This window comes from Taurulus bubalis (genome assembly GCF_910589615.1).
Source record: "Taurulus bubalis genome assembly, chromosome: 17".
In the NCBI taxonomy this organism is placed as follows: domain Eukaryota; kingdom Metazoa; phylum Chordata; class Actinopteri; order Perciformes; family Cottidae; genus Taurulus; species Taurulus bubalis.
The window spans coordinates 20,415,040-20,430,039 of record NC_136605.1 but is presented as its reverse complement, the minus strand read 5'-3'; the positions used below and the strand labels follow the sequence as shown (position 1 = coordinate 20,430,039).

The 15,000-nt window shown below is 45.6% G+C and overlaps 2 protein-coding genes and 1 long non-coding RNA gene across 5 annotated transcripts in view; 2 read left to right on the top strand and 1 right to left on the bottom strand.

Moving 5' to 3' along the window:
- Positions 1-2,051, top strand: part of fbf1 (Fas binding factor 1) — a 12,641-nt gene extending 10,590 nt beyond the window's left edge. For 2 of the 3 annotated variants that reach the window (XM_079233452.1, XM_079233451.1), the window contains exons 27-31: positions 706-882; positions 961-1,098; positions 1,160-1,244; positions 1,330-1,454; positions 1,915-2,051. In XM_079233452.1, the coding sequence (XP_079089578.1) occupies positions 706-882; positions 961-1,098; positions 1,160-1,244; positions 1,330-1,454; positions 1,915-1,998 (609 nt within the window). In that variant the 3' untranslated portion in view covers positions 1,999-2,051. Of the gene's footprint in view, positions 1-705; positions 883-960; positions 1,106-1,159; positions 1,245-1,329; positions 1,455-1,914 lie in introns of those variants that run through there. The other variant, XM_079233453.1, reaches the window with a different exon arrangement.
- Positions 2,052-2,076: 25 nt separating this feature from the next.
- Positions 2,077-5,319, bottom strand: LOC306750063. The gene is made up of 9 exons (XR_013771191.1): positions 5,206-5,319; positions 4,972-5,023; positions 4,506-4,554; positions 4,255-4,318; positions 3,765-3,800; positions 3,516-3,579; positions 2,647-2,695; positions 2,401-2,461; positions 2,077-2,217 (listed from the first exon to the last, which is right to left on the bottom strand). It is a non-coding gene; the product is annotated as an uncharacterized lncRNA (long non-coding RNA).
- A 1,236-nt stretch (positions 5,320-6,555) lies between these two features.
- sphk1 (sphingosine kinase 1) overlaps positions 6,556-15,000 on the top strand; it is a gene marked incomplete at both ends in the record, with an annotated part of 15,179 nt that continues 6,734 nt past the window's right edge. Inside the window, one exon of the mRNA XM_079233720.1 lies at positions 6,556-6,976. Within this exon, the coding sequence (XP_079089846.1) occupies positions 6,556-6,976 (421 nt within the window). The remainder of the gene's footprint in view (positions 6,977-15,000) is intronic.

Here is a 15,000-nt window from a genome sequence, read left to right as displayed (position 1 = left end):
ACTTGACTTGATAACAGACTGTTCCTCCGTACAATGAAAAGGTTATTTTGCTAGGTCCTCCTTACACACAGAATTACAATAAACATAAGGTAAAATTAGAATTAAGAATACCCAAAAACATGGCTATGAATCAGGGTTCTTACGGTCATGGAATATCTGGAAAAGTCCTGGAGTTTTAAAACGGTTATTTCCAGGCCTGCAAAAGTCCTTGAAAAAAATAAAATCCCCAAAGTTTAGTAAAAGTCATGCAAATGTGTTATATTCATGTGTTCATGACGTTCATCTACGCTGAGTTTGAAATAATTAATATGCAAATATTAGCAGGCATACACACAGGCATCTATATAAATGTTTATTCCCTCATTCATTTGTGGCATTTAAGGTTTACTGTATCCTCTGTATTCTCATTGTTAGTTTAAATACTACTTTTACTCACTTTTTCATGTTTACACCCAGATTTCACTAAATGTTTGCTCATGGAAGTTGGGTTTAAAGTCATGGAAAAGCATTGTATGAATCAGAATCAGCTTTAATGGCCATGTAAGTTTGCACATACATGGAATTTGATTCCGGTTTCACTTTGCTCTTCGTACTAATACACACACAACATACAGTAAACAAGATAAATATAAAAAAGACAATAAAGACAGCAGTCAAAAAAGTGCATTGCTACAAATACATCAAGTATGTCTGTTTCTGTTGTAGGAACAAGCCGACTTGAAGCTCCACAGCGCAGAGCTGAAGCAGAAGGAGATGGCCGCAGCACAAGAGAGAGAGACTCTGGAGCGACTGAGAGAGGAACTGGACAGAGAGAAGGAGAGAATCAGCAGCACGGCCTTGAGGCTGAAGACGCGAGTCCACGAGGTGGAGGCCTTCAGCGAGGTAGCGTCACGCCGCGTGGACCCTCCTGCGCCTCGATGTGGCGCCAGAGCCGACGTCTGACCTTGTGCTCTTTCGCAGCTCGCCGCACAGAAGCATGCGGAGGGAGAGCGAGCGCTGCGGGAGGCCAAGCGGCTGGAGGCCGAGCACGAGGCGAGGCTCGGGAACATCCACGTGCAGACGGAGCGGCTGAGGCAGCAAGAGCAGCGGATCCTCCAGGTGCGTTGTGGGATGCTCTTCAGATCACAGCTCACGACAGTGTTAACGCGTCTTATTACAGGAGCGGATGAGGTGGACTCTCCTGCAGAAGGACACGGAGAGGCTGAGACAAAGCGCTCCACAGACGTTTACGAGCTCCTCGCCCGGTGAGGGACGTTCTGTTATTGTCAAACAAAGAGTAGCGGCTCATGGAAATGAAGTACATAACATGGTTCTGTTATCCGGATGCAGGTTCAGCGTTGCCAAATCCTGAGCTGACGTCGACCCTGAACCTTCCCCCTGCGGCCTCGTCGTTCAGCTCTCAGGCCGTGGCGCTTCAGGCCAGTCTGGCGCTGTGGAAGTACACGGCAGAGAAGGTAAACCAGAAGAGACGCCTCATGCTGAGAGGAGAGGAGATCCTGGCACACGCCGTCAAGGCCCGGTTCTGCAGTGTAGTGTAGACTTTGCCTCTGGGAAAAACAAAGTTCATGGGACCTTAAACATGGAGTTTGCACTTGAACATTAAGAATTCAAGATGGAACAAACACATGAAAGCTATTAGTTTTATGCAAACAAATGTTATTGAAATGTGTTCTGACAACTTCCTGACAAAACTGGACGTTTTGAGCTCTTACAGCCTCACTTAAGTGAACAGCTGAAGCCATTTCAGATGTCACAAGTTTTTTTTTTTAAAGCTGTTGCTTTATGACTAAATACACTTTGCCACGTTTTATCTTCTTCTCCGTCTTCATGCACTGATATGGTGACAAGTCAGACCCCAAATTACATTTAGTTGGCTGTATGCCTCAATGGTAAAGTGTCTTTTCTTCCCCACAGGACCGAGAATACCTTCAAGATGAACAGATCTTCTTGGAGAGCTTGAAGAAGAAACCGTACCGATCACCTTTCAACACAGACTGACATGCTGGTGTTCCCAGTGGGAGGACGCGTCTTAAAATGTACAGAAGTCAGAGACACTTTTACTTGCAATGGGTTTTTATTTAGAAATGCATTTCGGTCCATCAGTAAGCAGACATTTTGTATGTGTAATACACACTTTTAATAAACACGTTTCTCTTTATACTGCAGCAGCAGAGTTCTGGATCATTCCAGCTGTTTGTCCACCTCCGTTGATTTCATCTGCAAATTAGGAAAAGGGGAGGTTAACACTTTTAAAACATGCAACATAAATAGTTACTAAAATAAATACTGCATCTGCAGTCAAGCCTCAGATTACCATGACTCATCACTTAAATTCAGACAGGGATAACTTTTATCATCACTGGCTTGACGTTAATCGAGCTTCAGGGTCGTCACATTTACCTGATCAACTTCTCAGTCTCCATGTGTCCTCTGGTAGTCATGTGTAGCAGATCCTTACGTCCTGTAGGGGAAACATTATAAAGCTACATTATTGAAGTGTTTCTTATAAATAACACATGCAAATAGTTAAATTCATGTCTCAGAACAGCTTTATAACGTCAGTTATCGCATCAGACGGCACTTCCTATGCAGCAATTTTCCTCACTGAACATGTAAGGTGATCATAGAGAGCAGCGTGGTACACACCTTCTCACAGGACGCCTCTGGTCAGTGCAGAGGGTCAGAGGAACCGGACCTGTGAGCAAGGAGACATTTTGTTAATGAAGGTTCATCAGCAGGAACATGTGACTCCACACATCAGGTCTGCAGCTATCAGATACCATTTGCATCCACATGTGTTTTCAGACAGGGATAACAGAATCATCACGTGAACTGCAATCAGGAATAATAATGTACTAATACGATATGAAGTCAGATGTGTTAAAACAAACAAACACATAAGTAGAGATGAATTTGGATTACATGCCATTTGTTTTTTATAGCTCCATGTGACTTCATGTTGCTTAAAACCAGTAATTACAGCAGGTAAGACTGAGGCTGATAATTGGGATCACATTCAACAATTTGAAAATCTACCTGGAGGACATTTGGCAGTGCATCTAAATATTTTATACAAATTATTTGATGGAAATAAGACAAGTCTTCAGTTGCACTACATTTATAAATTAACTCTGGATACAAGATAATACAGCTTTCAACCACACATTTGGTTTTCATCGTCAAAGATGTGGTAGTTTTGGCTCAATGATATTTCACACCCAGAATTAATTTAGAAAAATCTGAATGTTTTATCAGAAATTATAGATTCCCATCATGATTTGTCAAATGAATTCAATCTATGCAGAGAACACTTTATTTAAGCTTCCATCACATACATGAAGAGCGGTGATTATCTTGATAATAAATAGCCAATGACATTTAAGAGTCAAATAAATAAGGATTTTAAGATAAATTTCAAAAGCCATGGATTTATGTGGTGATTTTTTTCCTCCACATAATTGCCAATATGACAAAAGAGTCAGGATAACTTTATAAGTCACTGGCTTGACATTTACCTGGTCAGCTTTTATCAGTCTCCATGTGTCCTCTCATACAGCCATGTGTAGCAGATCCTACGTCCTGTAGGGGAGAAATTATACAGCTAGATTATTTAAGTGTTAAATTTATTAATAACACAAGCAAATAGTTAAACATGTCTCAGAACAGCTTTATAACGTCAGTTATCGCATCAGACGGCACTTCCTATGCAGCAATTTTCCTCACTGAACATGAAAGGTGATCAAAGAGAGCAGCGTGGTACACACCTTCTCATAGGACGCCTCTGGTCAGAGGAACCGGACCTGTGAGCAAGGAGACAATTTGTTAATGAAGGTTCATCAACATGTGACTCCACACATCAGGTCTGCAGCTATCAGATACCATTTGCATCCACATTGTTTTTCAGACAGGGATAACAGGATCATCACGTGAACTGCAGTCAGGAATAATAAATACTGTACTAATGCAAAATGTTTGAATACGAGGTCAGATGTGTTCAAAAGAAGAAAAACATACAAGATAAATTCCAATTACATGCCGTTCAGGGGACACATTTGGCATATAAATAGCCAATGACATTTAAGAGTCAAATAAATCTGGATTTTAAGATAACTTCAAAAGCCATGGCAATTGTATGGATTTATGTGGCTATTTTTTTTTTCTCCACATATTTTCCAATATGCCAAAATTGAGCCCGAGATAACTTTTATCATCACTGGCTTGACGTTAATCAGGCTTCATTGTCGTCACAAATACCTGATCAGCTTTTATCAGTCTCCATGTGTCCTCTCATACAGCCATGTGTAGCAGATCCTTAATCCTGAAGGGGAGACATTATACATTCAGATTATTTAAGTGTTAAACTTATAAATAACACTAGCAAACAGTTCAATTCATGTCTCAGAACAGCTTTATAACGTCAGTTATCGCATCAGACGGCACTTCCTATGCAGCAATTTTCCTCACTGAACATGTAAGGTGATCAAAGAGAGCAGCGTGGTACACACCTTCTCACAGGACGCCTCTGGTCAGTGCAGAGGGTCAGAGGAACCGGACCTGTGAGCAAGGAGACATTTTGTTAATGAAGGTTCATCAACAGAAACATGCGACTCCACACATCAGGTCTGCAGCTATCAGATACCATTTGCATCCACATGTGTTTTCAGACAGGGATAACAGAATCATCACGTGAACTGCAGAGGGTCAGGAATAATATAAGCTATGATATTGAGCATTTAAACGGCTCTAAAGGAAGCAGTGTTCTGGTGTATGTTTCAGGGGCTTTTATTGTGAAGGGGAAACGGAAGAAGAAGACCGGAAATGTTGTATTCGTATGTGTCAAGTATTAAAGTGGTTGCCGTCTTGTGCAAATGACAGAGCATCGTGTTGTTATTATAGTAAAGTATAGGCGCACGATAAACCCTCGTTTACAATAATTATAGTACAATAAAAACATGCAAAGTGAGCTTTTACCTTTTATTTTGTTGAATTCCACCATGTTGGATGATTCCGCAGTGGCCGCATACTGTAAAGAAAACATTAAAATAGTCAGACACGTGATATCATGCATATTCTGGACCCTTTTGCCCAACATGTCTTCCTCCACGTGTTAGCTAGCTAACCGCTAGCACAACCCACATTTAAGCTAACCGGCTCCACACTTCCGCACACCTAAAGTCTCGTTCACTACTCAGAAGGTATTATTACCTGTTCACGGCGGCTCGTCTGCAGAAAACGTCACAACTAGACGTGAATGCATCTTAACGCGTGTTCGCTGCGTGTCTGGCGAGCTGGAGCTGCTCGTGACCCACAGGAGGCAGAGAGAGCGGAGAGAGGACGGAAGTCTCGCGTGAGCACGGTTTTATACCTTGTTGACGTCACAGCCCACGTGATACTGACTGGGTTGAGCTAAAAGTTAAACTTGTGTTCAATTTGCTTGTGAAAAGTAGGCTACTATTCCATAAATCGATAAGGTGATATAATTATTTATAATATAGATTATGTTCATTATTTTAAAAACTGTTATTATCATAAAAATGCAGCAAAAACGGGTTTACAAGAACGGAAGTAGCAGTTTTTTCTCACAGCAGATCACAAACATTTTATAATTCCGCCCTTACTAATGTGAAATGTTATGAATATGAGGTTAGATGTGTCAAAAATAAAAACATAATACATGTAATTAATGAGATTAATTCAGATTACATGTGTTTTTTTCTTTTTTTGCTCCACGTGACCTAAATCCAGAAATACAGCCGATGATTTGACTGAGGCTGATAATTGGGATCACATTCAACAAGTTTAAAATCTCAACCCGGAAGACATTTAGGGGGACACATTTGGCAGTGCATCTAAATATTTAATACACAAATTATTTGATGGGAATTTAAGATTTGCGTGAAATTGATTAATTTCACAAATGAGACAAGTCTTCAGTTGCACTATATTACATTTAAAAATCAACTCTACAAGATAGACCTTTCTCCAGAGCTTTCAACCACACATTTGGTTTTCATCGTCGTCTAAGATGAGGTCGTTTTGGCTCAAGAATGATATTTTCACGCCCAGAATTAATTTGAAAAAATCTGAATGTTTTATCAGAAATGATAGATTCCCATCATGATCATTGTCAAATGAATATTCAATATGCAGAGAACACTTAATTTATGTATTTAAGCTTCCATCACATACATGAAGAGCGGGGATTTTCTTGCAAATGAACATCCAACGACATTTAAATAGAATACATCTGTATTTTTAAGATAACAAAGTTCAAATTTGAAATGCTAAATTTATTTTAGTCTTATTCGGTGAATTGTTCTCCACATAATTGCCAATATGTCAATGAGCCTAGGTCACGTTAAGGTTTTATGGTCGGGTCTCCTCGTGGACGCCGCTGCTCCGTCACATGTTGTTCCCTCCTTCGGTCACTAGGGAGAGACTCTGAACCGGGAGAGTCGCTGCACCCAGAGGGTCCCACCGCGGCGCTGAAGCCGGGAGAGCAGAGTCTGCAGCCGCGCCGCATCCCCCATCCTCTCTCTCTCTCTCCGCCCCGGGATGGAGAACTCTGAACCGGACCCGTCCCGCCCGCGGAACGGGGTGGTGTGCGTGCTGTACGGGGAGTTCACCGACGCGCTCAACGACCGGGTCCGGTACTCGGTGAGCCTGACGGAGCGCGCGCTGACGGTCCAGAGGATCTGCTCGGCGCCCGGCCGCGCGAAGGAGGCGTTCAGCCTCACGGACTGCGTCGGGTGCCGCGCGCACAGAGGGCCGGACGGCGCGGACGCGGGCGCCTACTTCACCGCCTACTTCTACCCGTTCCGGAGGCGCTGGATGAGCGCCGGCGTGGCCCGGCAGCGGGTGGAGCAGCGCTTTCGGGTCGCGCCGGTCCAGGACCCGCTGGCCAACCTGCGGGAGGCGGAGAGGTGGGCGCGCGCCATCAGAGACGCCTCCGCGCTGCAGGCGCCCCGCAGAGACGGTGAGGAGATTTAACTTTACACATAATGAAGGAGAAGGCTGTGAGGTATTATTTTAATGGAGTGGAGGGATTTCACTTTGTGTGTGTGTTTGTTTTTAATGACAAAAGTGCTGTAAAAGTGAGGGGACCGCCTGGAGCTGCATGAACATCTTATATCTGAGAGGATGCGCGTGCACACGCACACAGACAACACACACACACACACACACACACACACACACACACACACACACACACACACACACACGCGCGCACCCACACACTGTCTAACCTGCAGCTGTCAGTGAAAGGTGATCCAGCTGTTCAGGCAGCAATTACACAGCTGCCCGTTCATTCAAAACAGTCCATGAGATGCTTCTGGATGTGGAGACACACAAACACACACACAGACACGCACACGCACGCACACACAGGCACACACATACACGCATAGAGACACACACACACGCACACACACAGATACACACACGTACACACGCACGCACACACACACACACACGCACAAGTACACTCAAGCACGCACACACACACACAGACACACACTCACACACAGAGACACACACACGCACACACAGGTACACGCACACACACTCACACACAGACACACTCACGCACGTACACACACACACACACACACACATAGACACACACGCACGCACACACAGGCACACACACTCACACACACACACACACGCAGACACACACACACACATGCAGACACACACACACAGACACACACGAACACACACACACGCAGACACACACACACACACACACACACAGACACACACACACACGCAGACACACACACACACGCAGACACACACGCAGACACACACACACACATGCAGACACACACACACAGACACACACGAACACACACACACGCAGACACACACACACACACACACACACAGACACACACACACACACAGTGATCCCCTGTCAGATAGTGGAGCCTCCATCGTTCCTCCTCACTAGATTCCCACTGGGAGTTGATTGTTGACGCGTTGTTTGTTTGTTTGTTTGTTTGTTTGTTTGTTTGTTTGTTTGTTTTCTTCCTGCTCTCGCAGCAGCGCCGGCTCATTATGTCTCGCTCTGTTTAAAGTGCGCACTGTCCTCACGGTTCCTTTGTCTCCCGCTCTCATTAGCTCCTCCGGGCCGCATCCCATAATGAACATGAATACTATATGAGAAGTGTTTACGCTGCTAATCACCTTCACTCATCTGGGAGGAAGCTGGTGAGACTTATGAGAGGATGAGACGAAGCTGTTCGGCTCCCAGAGTGAATCATCTGGGTTTTTCTGTGTGTGTGGGACGGATTTTAGAATAATATCCTTTGACTCGTATGGAAATGTTAAGCAGTTTGAAATATAAAGCAGGCCGAGTTCTCCTGAGCAGATCAAAGAGGAAGAGGGAGGAGGAGGGCTGGTTGGCTGAAGATGGAGGCGAGTGTTTTTGTGGGCGGGATAAGGAACGAGCCACGAGGTACATTAAAAAAAAGGTACAGAGAGAGAGAGAGAGAGAGACATCGCCTCCCTCTGGGCTGCAGCCAGCAGGAGTTTGGGTTGCGGCCCCGTGAGGCAGATGGTAACCTGAGAGCTCCACACCGCTGCCCCCGCTCAGCGGACTCATCAAACAGCTGCAGGTTGGGCTCAGATCCCACTAATGAGCCTCAGACACGTCTCCCATCCGGTGCTTCTCCTGAACGGCTCAGCCTGATGTGGTCATTCATTCGTTCATAAGCTTGTTTTAGCATTCCGGGTCAAGGCCAGCCAACAATACAGTATTTAACAGAATAAATGAGTCATGTTGTGGTAATAGACGCTGCTTCCCCGTCGTGTCGGAGAGGAGTGTGTGAAGGTCAGTGTGATGAAACCCTGATGGTGTATTTACCCCACCAGTTAATTACATCTCATCTCATCTGTTCCTGCAGACGCAAAGTTTGGATTAAAAGTGTAACTGCAGCGCAAGAGGTTGGTATTTAGTCAGAGGGACGCACTTTTAATATGAAGTGGACCCATCTGGAATGTGTGTGTGTGTCTGTGTGTGTGTCTGTGTCTCTGTGTGTGTGTGAGCGTGTGTGTGTCGGTATCAGTCTGTGTGTGTGTCTGTGTGTGTGTCTGTGTGTGTGTCTGTGTCTCTGTGTGTGTGTCTGTGTCTCTGTGTGTGTGTCGGTATCAGTCTGTGTGTGTGTCTGCATATGTGTGTCTGTGCGTGTGTTGTGTGTGTTTGTGCTTGTGTGTGTGTTGTGTGTGTGTGTCGGTATCAGTCTGTGTGTGTGTCTGTGTGTGTGTGTCTGCATGTGTGTGTCTGTGCGTGTGTTGTGTGTGTTTGTGCTTGTGTGTGTGTGTTGTGTGTGTGTGTCGGTATCAGTCTGTGTGTGTGTCTGTGTGTGTGTCTGCATGTGTGTGTCTGTGCGTGTGTGTCTGTATCAGTGTCTGTGTGTGTGAGCATGTGTGTGTCTCTGCATGTGTTGTGTGTGTTTGTGCTTGTGTGTCTGTGTCGGTATCAGTGTCTGTGTGCGTGTGTTGTGTGTATTCGTGTCTCTGTGTGTGTCTGTATCAGTGTGTCTGTGTGTGTATGTCTGTGTGTGTGTGTGAGTGTGTGTGTGTGTGTGTGTGTATGTCTGTGCGTGTGTGTGCGTGTGTGTGTGTGTGTCTGTGTGTGTATGTCTGTGTGTGTGCGTGTGAGTGTATGTGTGTGTCTGTGTGTGTATGTCTGTGTGTGTGCGTGTGGGTGTGTGTGTGTCTGTGTGTGTGTCTGTGTCTCTGTGTGTGTGTGAGCGTGTGTGTGTCGGTATCAGTCTGTGTGTGTGTCTGTGTGTGTGTCTGTGTGTGTGTCTGTGTCTCTGTGTGTGTGTCTGTGTCTCTGTGTGTGTGTCGGTATCAGTCTGTGTGTGTGTCTGCATATGTGTGTCTGTGCGTGTGTTGTGTGTGTTTGTGCTTGTGTGTGTGTTGTGTGTGTGTGTCGGTATCAGTCTGTGTGTGTGTCTGTGTGTGTGTGTCTGCATGTGTGTGTCTGTGCGTGTGTTGTGTGTGTTTGTGCTTGTGTGTGTGTGTTGTGTGTGTGTGTCGGTATCAGTCTGTGTGTGTGTCTGTGTGTGTGTCTGCATGTGTGTGTCTGTGCGTGTGTGTCTGTATCAGTGTCTGTGTGTGTGAGCATGTGTGTGTCTCTGCATGTGTTGTGTGTGTTTGTGCTTGTGTGTCTGTGTCGGTATCAGTGTCTGTGTGCGTGTGTTGTGTGTATTCGTGTCTCTGTGTGTGTCTGTATCAGTGTGTCTGTGTGTGTATGTCTGTGTGTGTGTGTGAGTGTGTGTGTGTGTGTGTGTGTATGTCTGTGCGTGTGTGTGCGTGTGTGTGTGTGTGTCTGTGTGTGTATGTCTGTGTGTGTGCGTGTGAGTGTATGTGTGTGTCTGTGTGTGTATGTCTGTGTGTGTGCGTGTGGGTGTGTGTGTGTCTGTGTGTGTATGTCTGTGTGTGTGTGTCTGTATCAGTGTGTCTGTGTGTGTATGTCTGTGTGTGTGCGTGTGGGTGTGTGTATGTCTGTGTGTGTGTGTGTGTGTGTGTGTGTGTGATGGCTTTGGAGGGTTTTTACTCTCACTGCAGGTTCTCTTCCGAATGAGCCGTAAATAATGAAGTGCACGGGCGATGATACACACACTAATGGCTGCTCCACTAGACCCCCTGCTGAGAGGGATCCACAGTGAGACTGCATCTCCTCGTGGAAAATGCAAAAGAGAAGGAGAAGCAGCTTCGGTTGTCTTTCAGAGGTCAGGTGTGTGTTCAGAGGTCAGGTGTGTGTTCAGAGGTCAGGTGTGTGTCTGCAGCTGTCAGCCGCCGCGTGTCGTCCTCAGTGAGAGACGGAAAGCTAAAAAATGCGTCACGGGACGACCTTTCACCTCGGCCAACGACTCGGCCCCTCCGGAGGAGCCTTCGTCTCCCGCTCCCTGACACTCGGCCGCGATGGCCTGTCAACACCACACACACACACACACACACACACACACACACACACACACACCCTTCAGCCGGGTGGTGCCTCAGTGAGCAGTAGTGTCAGACCTCTTGAACAAACACTCACCGACCTCGGAATGCAGCTTGTTTGCGGACACGTGGGCCCAGTCTGTGTTGAGCTGAACTGAACTCCCTGAATGGCTACAATGTAGCAACAATGTTGCTTACAATGTAGCAACAATGTTGCTTACAATGTTGCTTACAATGTTGCTTACAATGTTGCTTACAATGCGCCGCAGTACGAGACACATTGCATCTTTATTTTTAAACTACCGGCACGGAGACACACCGGCAACGACACAATCACACTTCTGCAGCAGCTCGGCGCTGTCACATCCAGTCTGCCTGCGAGTGTTTGTTTACACACTTCCCTGTGAAACACACACACACACACACACACACACTACACACACACTACACACACTGCCTGCAGTCGTAAGTTTGCTTGCCGGTGTGATGGGCAGGATCCGCCCGCAGGTATCTTCACTTCACATCGCAGACTGATTTCACATTCACCCTCATACTCTGCATCTGTCATCCTGTCTCTCTCCATCACACACACACACACACACACGCTCACACCTACACACACCTACACACACATGCACAAACACACACACGCACACACACACACACACACACACAGCTCAGGAGGAATGTCTCAGAGACAGAGATTTAGGGCAGCGCATTGAAAAACAACAGACGATGAATTATTAGTTTATCAGCGTTGAGTTTCATTGGAGTCTTTTTGGTTCAGTCGACTTCATGATTCATTATTTACATCATGGATTCATCTGATGATTATTTTGTTGAGTTAATCTCTTGGTCTAAAATAAAACGTCAGGAAATTGTGAAGAACTTTTGAAGAACGTCATTTTGTTCATAACCACAAAAGGCAAAAGAATATCTTAAAAACTGTTGATTAATAAGTTATCAAAGTAGTTCCAATTATTATCCTGTTGATTGACTACTTAATTAATTCAATTGAATACATTTATTTCTGCATTCTCTAAATACTAACACAATAAACCTCGTTTTAAATTGTGATCGCTCATGATTCCCTCTTATTTATTTAATAAGTAGATTCTCGGCTGATTTCAAAGCCGCCCTTCAGAAGAGAGCAGCGGGCCTGAAGGTGTAGCGTGATAAATCCGGCTGAATTACCATTTCTCTTCATTCTCATCATTCATTATGCAGCGTGAGTCCCTGACATCATCAGCGGAGTGTGCAGAGAGACCTGCAGACGCATCTCTCCACCTGCGCTCTGCAGAGTTGAGAGGAGGATGCTGACCTGTATTTGTTCAGGTTTGACCTCTTCAAGGTCGTCTGTTTAGCGTTCGCCGTTCAGCTCTTCAGGGTGAAACCTGACTCTGAAGCTCTGAAACCAGTTTCTATTCTGGAAGTGCAGAGAGGACCTTTTGTCTCTGAAAGCCGCATTGTGCTCTGATGAAAAGCAAAACACACAATGGTAACCCTGTGTGTGTGTGTGTGTGTGTGTGTGTGTGTGTGTGTGAATGGAGGCAGAGTTCAGCGTGTGCCTGTGTGTTTTTGCACACCTCTCCTCACTCTTCCTGCCGGGTTTTACACCTCTTTTCTCTGAGATATTTTTGGACCTCCGCTGAGTCCTGCGGGCCAAACGAGGTCGAGTGCGACAGCGTCAGGTCACACATTCTGAAGTGAAGACTCAGACAAGGTAGACGGAGCGTTGCAACCAGAATGTTGGACACCAAACCAATGCTGAGTTTCTGAAATAGTTTCATTTTCCACACTGGGCTTCTCCCTGAAGTCACTAGCGGCTCAATCAGGCTGCTGAACCTGATCTCCACACATAAATATGGATTTAAAAAATAATTGGAGCGTTACCAGGTGGAAGAAATAACTCCCGACTCATTAAGGCAAAAGCCACGAGTGCTGCATGGAGTCTTTTTACGGCCCGACCCCGGGAAGTTATGACATCGCACTCGGATGAAGCAGCAGGTGCAGAAGAGGAAGACGAGGGTGGACTGTGTTGTGAGATAAGAGAAGATATTCCTTCATTAGTCCTGCAGTGGGGAAATGTGCAGGATTACAGCAGCAGACAGGCACACAATTAATATAAAGTATTGTGTAACCAGAGACACCATTTAAAGGGCAGAGGCTGCGTTTGGTCTGAAATAAGGAAAACTCAACCAAACGTGCGTCTCTGTGGAAATGATTTTGCACGGTATATTCATATGCAACATTTATTTTGTCCTTAGAAGTGACAAAACACATGAATATACTCATTTGTCTTAGTGCAAAGTATTACGATATCTAAAGCGTGTGGTAATATCTCATTTTATGCATCTTACCAAAAAACATATTCAAAATAAACATTGACTTTGAGACAAGGAAGTGCTGACTCATATCTGGATTTTAGGGCTCATTCCTGCAGCAATCTATTGGAATGAGACATTTCAACACCATTAACAGGTGTTCATGTCACCTCACCTGTCCAGTTTGTCATTTATAGCATTTGTCTTTCTGGACCTTTCTGACATTTTGAGAAATACACTTATTCACTTTCTTGCTGACGCCCCTCTCTCCGGCTAGCATCCGGTCACCTTAGCTTAGCATCGGCGCGAGAGAGCGATATCGCTGTTCTACTTCTCTACTTTAAATGTATTCCCTCAGTAAACATTGTAAACATGAGTTTATGTCTCAATCTCTAGTTTCAAGTCTTCTTCAATACAGCATGATGTTCATTTAGTAAATGATGGAGTTAAACAGACCATAAAGCAGGGGACGCTTAAGGGCGGGGCTTACTGTGATTGACAGGTTGACACCAGAGACGTCCTCTCTCATTTCTCTCTCTATATCTTTGCATCTTTTGACACAAAGCAACAGGATTTCCTCTGCAGGAATTTACAAAAATGTCACAGAATTGCTATGAATAATCGTCCGGATCCCGAATGAGAAGCACCTGAAGCACCTGAAGCACCTGAAGCACATGAAGCACCTGAAGCACCTGAAGCACCTGAAGCACCTGAAGCACCTGAAGCACATGAAGCACCTGAAGCACATGAAGCACCTGAAGCACATGAAGCACATGAAGCACATGCAGCACATGAAGCACCTGAAGCACATGAAGCACCTGCAGCACCTGAAGCACATGAAGCACCTGAAGCACATGAAGCACCTGAAGCACCTGAAGCACCTGAAGCACCTGAAGCACCTGAAGCACCTGAAGCACATGAAGCACCTGAAGCACATGAAGCACCTGAAGCACATGAAGCACATGAAGCACATGCAGCACATGAAGCACCTGAAGCACATGAAGCACCTGCAGCACCTGAAGCACATGAAGCACCTGAAGCACATGAAGCACATGAAGCACCTGAAGCACATGAAGCACCTGAAGCACCTGAAGCACATGAAGCACCTGAAGCACCTGAAGCACCTGAAGCACATGAAGCACATGAAGCACCTGAAGCACCTGAAGCACATGAAGCACCTGAAGCACCTGAAGCACATGAAGCACCTGAAGCACCTGAAGCACCTGAAGCACATGAAGCACCTGCAGCACCTGAAGCACATGAAGCACATGCAGCACATGAAGCACCTGAAGCACCTGAAGCACCTGAAGCACATGAAGCACCTGAAGCACCTGAAGCACATGAAGCACCTGAAGCACCTGAAGCACCTGAAGCACATGAAGCACCTGCAGCACCTGAAGCACATGAAGCACCTGCAGCACATGAAGCACATGCAGCACATGAAGCACCTGAAGCACATGAAGCACATGCAGCACATGAAGCACCTGCAGCACATGCAGCACATGCAGCACCTGAAGCACATGAAGCACCTGAAGCACCTGAAGCACATGAAGCACCTGAAGCACCTGAAGCACATGAAGCACCTGAAGCACCTGAAGCACCTGAAGCACCTGAAGCACATGAAGCACCTGAAGCACATGAAGCACCTGAAGCACCTGAAGCACATGAAGCACCTGAAGCACCTGAAGCACATGAAGCACCTGAAGCACCTGAA